Source organism: Cyprinus carpio, chromosome A7 (genome assembly GCF_018340385.1).
Source record: "Cyprinus carpio isolate SPL01 chromosome A7, ASM1834038v1, whole genome shotgun sequence".
In the NCBI taxonomy this organism is placed as follows: Eukaryota; Metazoa; Chordata; class Actinopteri; order Cypriniformes; family Cyprinidae; genus Cyprinus; species Cyprinus carpio.
The window spans coordinates 41,376,174-41,384,970 of record NC_056578.1 but is presented as its reverse complement, the minus strand read 5'-3'; the positions used below and the strand labels follow the sequence as shown (position 1 = coordinate 41,384,970).

Genomic DNA, 8,797 nt, shown 5'->3' with positions numbered 1-8,797 from the left:
GTGTGTCATTCCATCAGGAGCGTAACTGTGTCGTATGAGGCACTCCTAAAGGAGTCTCTTTCACAGGCGTCTTTGCAGCAGCAATGCGGTCGTCTGCCTTCATGTGGGTGAGTTGCCCTCCTGACACTATTGATATTGGTCATCCACTGGCTTAGACCGTCAGGAGCCACAAATTAGGACTTGAGTGATGAGTTCAACAGTCATCACTTGAACAACATGCATTATTCGTGAGATGTTTTCCAAAGAGGGAGAGCAGGGGTTATACTCTTATAGGGCTGGCTGCGTCACATCTCTTTTGTTAGTCTTGTATCTTGATCCCTGTTGCCCAGCTAACAAGGAACATTCTCAGAACATCCTCTCTCAAAGTTACAAAATGTTCAAAAGTAACATTCTTATAATGTCTGCAAAGTTATAATTCAGAATGTTCCCCTAATGTTTTAAGCGTTTTAAAAACACCTGCATGTTTTGAACATTCCGAGAACTTGGCACACACATTTAAACTATTTAACTACTTTTTATCATCACGATGGCCAACATTATTTGTAATTGACCCCCTTGTGTGTGCTTGTACCATTTTAGACCCACTGGACTCATGTGGAGACGATCGAGCTGGTGAACGATGGAACCGGTTTGGGCTTCGGGATTGTTGGCGGTAAAACCACCGGCGTTATTGTCAAAACCATCCTACCAGGAGGCATCGCTGACCAGGTGAGTGCACTTTTGACCTTTTTCTGCACTGTTACTACCAGTGGTGTTTCTGTCTGTCTGTATGCCCCTCTCTCTGACCTGTTGTGCTGTCCTCAACTCTTTTGCTTTCCTTTCGTGCAATTAAAGAAAGACAAGTAAAAAAGTAGTGGAGTCGTAGTAGAGTCATTTTAGAAAAAAAAAAAAAAAAAACATGTTAAATAAAGCGCATTTAATGCATCCACCTTGCCTAACCTGTGCATCATCTTACTTTGCATGAAGTTGCTGATAAATGCTGATGAATGACTGACTGTGACTGTGTGATTTAGCCTATGAATGCATTTAAATGCCCCTAAAATTCAAGATACGAGGGTAAAAAATCCCCCTGCATGAGTATTTGTCTTATATTTATATCATATGATATAGTTTAACAAAATCACACAAGCAAGAGAGCTGTTTTTCCGAATATCTGCACCATTGCAAATGTGATACTGATTTTTGAATGAATCGAGTGAGCGCATGATTCAGTAACTCATTCATAAAGGCTGTGAAAATGCTGCCTTTGGAGGACACATGTCAAGGTAGGAAGGCATCAAGACACGTTCGAATCCAAAGTTAGCTTCACTTCCTACCTCCTGAGATACCATCACATGGTTGATTTTTGAAGGCAGCATAGATGTATCCTTCGCTGCCTTTGATATCCCATGATCCTGTGCGTGCCATTCAGTGATGGTTGAGCTAAAAAAATTAAGATGGCGAGAAAACAGTATTATAGTAATTAAATATTGGCTTAGTTATCACCAAAGCTAGTTTTATTTTGTTGTAGATCATTAAACCATTATGCTGCTTCCTAAGCATGTCTGAAATCAGTTGCGTGAGGTGGCCTTGTGTGCTAACGCTGCCTGCAAATCATTGCCTGATAAGCAAGTCAGCTGCCTAGGGTTTCTGATGCAGAGAGTCACTTGCCTCTTTTTGAATGAATCAGCCATTTGAATGAACTGGTTGAATGACTCACTCATTAAGAAATACTGAGAAATACTTCCACCTATTGGTGGTTGTTGGTTCATATTTAGAGTATCATTTCATTTTTTAAAATGAATTTCATATTTCAATATTCAATTAAAAAAAAAAAAACATTAATACCCATTTACTATCATTATTTATGCAATGGTAAACCAAAATGTTTCTTTCTAAAGCTACTTTTTGTAATGTCTATTTAATGATTTTCCCATTTGACACAAAAATGACCTTAAATTTCATGGGGTAATTCCTTAGCCAAAACTGATGTGCGATTCATCCATGATTGTCTAATAACTATGTGAGGGTCCAGCGAATTCAACCCAAAAATTAAATACAATTTAAATGGAATGAGTACCTGTAGATCTCTACAAATACTAAATCCATTCAAATAATATCTACATATAAACATACCATTCAAATCAATGTGAAGGCCAACGTGCAATACTATAAATGGTCACTTTTCACTTTACTCAACACGACTCAGTGTGTGTAATACTATAAATGGTCACTTTGTTTTTTCTAACTCAGATTTGCTCAATTTGTTGAATATCAATAAAGGCATATTCATACCAGAAGTTCAATTCAAACAGTCATGTTGTCATCTCTCCCTGTCTCTCTAGGACTAGGACGGTCGCTTGCGAAGTGGGGATCATGTCCTGCGGATCGGTGATACGGATCTGTTTGGTCTGAGCAGTGAGCAGGTTGCTCAAGTTTTGAAACAATGCGGAAACAGAGTCCGACTCCTCATCAGCCGCGGGACAGCGGATGATGCTCCTCCCACTCCTGTCACCCTGCCAACCGTCACTGAGCAACAGGTACAGCTGCTTGTGCTATATAGCTATGTACATTTTCGGTATACACTTTGCTGTTTAGAGATTGACTGCATTGACTGATAAACGTGCAGTCTTAAAGGAGCAGTTCACCCAAAAATAAAAATTTCCTGAAACTTAACTCACCCTCAGGTCATCCGAAATGTAGATGAGTTTGTTTCTTCATCAGATTCCTAGAAATGTAGCACTGCATCAGTGTCTCAGCAATGGATGCTCTGCAGTGAATGGGTACCGCTAGAATGAGAGTCCAAACAGCTGATAAAAACATCACAATAATCCACAAGCAATCCACACAACTCCAGTCCATCAGTTAACATCTGGAGAAGACAAAACTTGCGTGTTTGTAAGAAACAAATCCGTCGTCAAGACCTTCTTAACTTTAAACTGTTGCTTTTGGCTAAAATATGAGTCCACAATTCATAATAATGCTTTCTTCAGTGAAAAAGTCCATCTCCTGTTGTCTCTCACATCAAAATCCACCCACATATTTGTTTTGGACTGTTTTGGCTTGTAAACAGTGCTTGCTCTGTGCAGATTTCTCTCCTGATTCAGACCAGACCACTTTTACGACATTTTTTTAGCAAGTTTTCATTTTTGGGAGAACTATTCCTTTAACAAAAGTGGTAGTAAATTCCAAAACCTATCAAAGATTTGCTCAATATTTACATTTATATATGAGCAATATCACACGAGTAGCAGTGCAATATGGCTGTATATCGGCGCGGCTGTGATTTGGTCGTAGGTAATCACAGCATACCGATATACAGTCATATCGCACGGCTACGAGAGTGATATTGCGTTTATACAACAGTTCGACTGCACAAGTGTGTAAATATATGTTATGTTGACCAACATTGTTTGTGTCCTAGTATATTGATTAAAAACATGAAACTCTCAATATTTAAAGAAGGAGATCATATTAGTTTTCTTAGATAACCATAGAAAAGATCGAATTTCCGTGTACTTTTCAACATCGTATTGAGTGGATGTTTTGTTCTTTGCCAAGACTCCCCGGGTCCTGTGCACTTAACTATAAAATGAAAAACCGGCAGTTTATTAGGAAATATTGCAGGTGTTTCTTAATATTGCCTTTCTTTAATAACATGAAATGCTTTCTTGAAAATATTGTTTTAATTGCTTATCATTGTATTAAGTCGTCAATATCACTTTTCATTCTGTTAGTCTTTTCTCTGTAACTAACAAAAGCCTGAGGCCAGTGCAACAAACCCATTAAGTTAGTAATAATAATTACAAGGGAATGTTTTCTTACCCTAATGAGTTTGTTGCAACTGGCTGCTGGTCTTTAATGCCAACATACTGCAGGAAGAAGCAAACTGCAATAGAAATGATGAATTATGTTTTGTGGTACATATCAAAATGAACCTCATGTAAACTAACTGTGACTGTTAATGTTCTTGTTATTGTGTAATAGTCAAATAATATTAGTTAAAAGTGCCTGAGTATGATTAGAGTATCTTGTAAAACTCTGATATGCTGTTTATAGAATTACTTCCATAAATTACAACACTAACATATTCATGTAAGTTACAAAAGCTTGTAAACTCTGTAACAGGAACGACTTTGACTGTGTGTTTGTATGTAAAGTATAATGAAGACTTTCACAGATTCCTTTTCGTTCTGTTGTGTTTGTCTGCTGGCAGGGTTTTGAGGAAGAGGAGCAGGGCTCTTTCGATGTGAGCTTGACGAAGAACGCTCAGGGTTTAGGCATCACCATCGCGGGGTATGTGGGTGACAAAACCTCAGGTGAGCTTTGAATCATACGCCAAAGTGTATTAATAAACAGAACTGATGTGCAAACTCAACAAATGAATAATTATTATATTAAGTTTCATAAATGATGTTTCCGATGTCAAGCATCACTATGATTATTGCTCAAGCCCAGACTGTAAAAATATCTGTAGTTTTTACAAAATAATTTTGGCAACTGTGCTTGCCAGAATAATTTTGTATAAAAAAAAAACCACAGAAAACCGCTAAAAACATTTACAGACCAAACTGAATAAAACTGTAATTTACTAACAAGAAAATTTGAGTGTAAACTAGTAAATTCAACAATGCACACTGCTAGTAAAATCTGTTTTGTATCTTTAACATAAACTATAATAATGCAGGTGGTAAAAGAGACAGCTATATGAAGAATCAGTTCATCACAAGTAGCTTTTTCACAAGCGGAAGTATATACTAATATATAGAAGGTGCACGGAGTCATTCACGCAAACACTAAACACCATCATGGTAACCCACATGACTGATAACAAACATGACAAAACTATTAAGAGACATGATTATTTAAACACAATACTTTCAAATGTGGAGTGTCACGCAGGGAATTCTGGGAATATCAGTTTACAGTTTTTTACTGTAAATTATACGTTGATTTGTTTTTTTGTTTTTTTTTAACTTCTAAAAATTGTACAATTAACAGTGTTTTGCTGTAAAATTTCATGAAATATCTGGTTAGATCTTTTAAAGTTTTTCCCTGTTTATAGTACGGTAACTTATTGTTAACCTATTAGCAGTTGTTTTTTTTTTCCTGTAGTTTTTTTACAATATTTTACTGTTAAAATTACACTATTTATTTACAGTGCAGATCCTAAGTCTTAAACTTTATCATGTTAGTGTTTGTGCTGTGGATGCATCAAATGCGGCTTGTTGAATATTGATTTAGTGTTATTACTCGCTGGATATAGAAGTGTCACAAAATTATCTGAATTCACAAGGTCTGTAAGGTGTGTTGTATAATTTTAGTGAGTAGTGCCTTGCTAAAAATACACTTTAGCATGTTAAAAAAAAAAAAAAAAAAAAACTAATTACAGAAATAATATATACTTAAGTGTGAACTAAATGTAATGTTTTCAGACACTTAATTGCATGTTAATTACAATTAAATAAATATGTATTATAGTTTAAATTTATATGAAATGCAGTTAGCTGAACTTTAAAGTGCTTTTTAACATTTTATATTATTATATTATATTATTTTTTAGCACAGATTGTTAAAAAATCAACTTTTAAGATCTGAAGTACTTTACAAGTGCACTTTTTTTCCAAAAGTGGTTTCAGTCTGGTTTAACTTTACATGTAAGTTACATCAGGAGCCAGAAACAGCTCTGTTAAAAAAATGATTTTATCATGTAAAGTCTTCATGTACAGGAAATATAGCATATATGACAGACCTGGGCTTGAATGTTTTCTATTTCTCTTTCTCACACTGGGCGGATTCTCATTCTAGCGTGCTTCACTTTAGGCAGCGTTTAACCTTTGCTGACTGTAATTTCCTGTCACAGAACCCTCTGGGATATTCGTGAAGAGCATTTCGAGGGACAGCGCGGTGGAGCAAGACGGCCGAATTCATGTTGGGGATCAGATCATAGCTGTGAGTTATTTCACAAAGAAAGTGTCAAATAAGACTCTTTTTGCATGTTTTGTGTTGCAGTGCTTAAATCAAATGGCTTTTATGCAGAGAGGTGAAAGTGTTTCTGTTATTGTGCTTATATGTGTACTTATATTGCTCTTTTAATATTCCATTTTCGATTAATTTAAAAATGCACATGATTAATATATATATATATATATACATATACAGTACAGACCAAAAGTTTGGAAACATTACTATTTTTAATGTTTTTGAAAGAAGTCTTTTCTGCTCATCAAGCCTGCATTTATTTGATCAAAAATACAGAAAAAAACCAGTAATATTGTGAAAATATTATTACAACTTAAAATAATAGTTTTCTATTTGAATATACTTCAAAATAATAATGTATTCCTGTGATGCAAAGCTGAATTTTCAGCATCATTACTCCAGTCTTCAGTGTCACATGTAACATCCCAGTCTATCACATGATCATTTAGAAATCATTCTAATATTCTGATTTATTATGAGTGTTGGAAACAGTTCTGCTGTCTAATATATTTGATGAATAAAAGGTTAAAAAGAACTGCATTTATTCAAAATAAAAAAATAAAAAATCTAATAATATATATTCTAATAATATATTTTCTTTATTATCACTTTTTATCAATTTAACACATCCTTGCTGAATAAAAGCATTGATTTTATTTAAAAAAAAGAAAGAAAAAAAATTACTGATCCCAAATTACTGACCAGTACTGTAGTGTATATTGTTATTACAAAATATTTATATTTTAAAAACATAGCTTCTTTTTTTTTTTTTTTTTACTTTTTATTCATCAAAGTATCCTAAAAAATGTTCTGAAAAAATATTAAGCAGCAGAACTGTTTCCAACTTTGATAATGAATCATCATATTAGAATGATTTCTAAAAGATCATGTGATAATGATCCTAAAAATTCAGATTTGCATCACAGAAATAAATGATAATTTAAAGTATAATAAATGTAAAAACAATTATTTTAAATTGTAATAATATATCACAATATTACTGTTTTTTTCTGTATTTTTGATCAAATAAATGCAGGCTTGATGAGCAGAAGAAACTTCTTTCAAAAACATTAAAAATAGTAATGTTTCCAAACTTTTGGTCTGTACTGTACATATATATTTGTAAATTATATTGGCAGTGTTTTATATTCTCAAGGCAATAATAACTCATAGTTTAAAATCTTTAAAATCTTTTCAAAAATGAAAACACAAAACATAAAAACAATAGAAACTGTAAAGCTTTTCAGGTGTATGTAACTGCTCAAATATTATATAGTATTTTTATTTATTTTAGGTTTTTAATTTAATTTAAATATATGTATATATATATATATATATTATATATATGTGATTTATATATATGTATATATATATATTATATATTACATATATGTGCACTTTATATTTTTGTCGTTTTTTTTATTTCACATATTCAGAATTGTACAGAAATACTGTATATTTTTGGTTATATTTACCTGCCAATTAACATCCATATTAGTAATGTGATATAATAAAAACAAAATTCTTGGTCATCAAAAATGATTGACATCCCATCATTCTGTTCGTGTGTGTGTGTGTGTGTGCAGGTGGACGGTGTGAACATCCAGGGTTACACTAACCAGCAGGCCGTGGAGGTCCTGAGACACACGGGTGAGACGGTAAACCTAATGCTCGTCCGACGTGGCTTTAACCTGGAGGACGTGTGCCCGTCAATCATACCTGTCGCCGTGGAGACCACACCCACCCTCAGCGCATCACCAAACTCAACAATGGAGCGAACGAACACCGAGCACGGTAACAAACACACAGTAATCTGAACGAAGCTGCCTACATCAGTCGCTGACATCTGTTTAAATGCTCCATGAAATGGTTTGATTAATTTTTAAGTAGCTAATATTAAAACTAAGCATTCATATCTACAGCGCAACATGACCTCGTGCGATTATTGAACTGCAAAAGACTGCAATTTAATGAAGGCAATATATAATCTGCATGAGCCGTGTGCTTTAGTGAGAATCATGTGAAAGTAAAAAAACATGCAAACACTGATCTCAATGCAAATTAAGTGATGCAAAAACTTAACCCACACTTTATTGACTTAATGTTTTACATATATATCAAAAACCTTTGTTTTGCCTCAGAACTATAACTCCTACACTGGTCTCCATATTGATGTTATTAATTAATAACATTAATGCAATATGCTATCTCTAACAGCTATATATACATATATGGTCTGCTTAACATATATAGATAAAAAAGATAATAATAATAATAATAATAATATGATCTGCATTAAACATTCCCTTTTAGGTGGTCTTAAAAAAAGTATTAAATTGGTTACATTTAGTCAGTGAAACCATAATTATTTTAGTAATATTTTGTAGTATTAATGTTTATTTTTAGATTTTCGCTTTTGATTTTTAATTTAATTTGAGTTTGTGCTTTTGTAATTTTTATTACTTTTTTATATTTCTGTTTAGCTTTATTTTATTTTTGTATTATTTCCTTTTTAGTATTTTAATGCTTAAACTGATTTCTTGTGATATTTACATTTTATTTTATTTTATTTTATTTTATTTATATTATTTTAGCTTTATTTCAGTTTACAAACATTATTTCAACATCAGGCATCATTCCAAAACAATCACATGACCTCATCACATTTCATCACATGTGAGTGGTGTTCAGTTATCAAACTGGAACTAGTTAGAACAGTTATTGCACTCATTGTGATTAAGTGCAATAATAACTTTAGCAGTCTGCTCACATAATGATGCAAAAGAGAGATCTGAAATATCACACGTCATGTCTTCTTCATTGTGGGATACGATAT

General features: G+C 33.4%; 1 protein-coding gene across 1 annotated transcript in view; it reads left to right on the top strand.

Annotated features, from left to right (window-relative positions):
- LOC109045585 (multiple PDZ domain protein-like) overlaps positions 1–8,797 on the top strand; it is a 68,669-nt gene that overhangs the window by 15,817 nt on the left and 44,055 nt on the right. Inside the window, exons 7-11 of the mRNA XM_042761209.1 lie at positions 580–708; positions 2,331–2,519; positions 4,196–4,298; positions 5,843–5,931; positions 7,548–7,755. Coding sequence (XP_042617143.1) covers positions 580–708; positions 2,331–2,519; positions 4,196–4,298; positions 5,843–5,931; positions 7,548–7,755 — 718 coding nt within the window. The remainder of the gene's footprint in view (positions 1–579; positions 709–2,330; positions 2,520–4,195; positions 4,299–5,842; positions 5,932–7,547; positions 7,756–8,797) is intronic.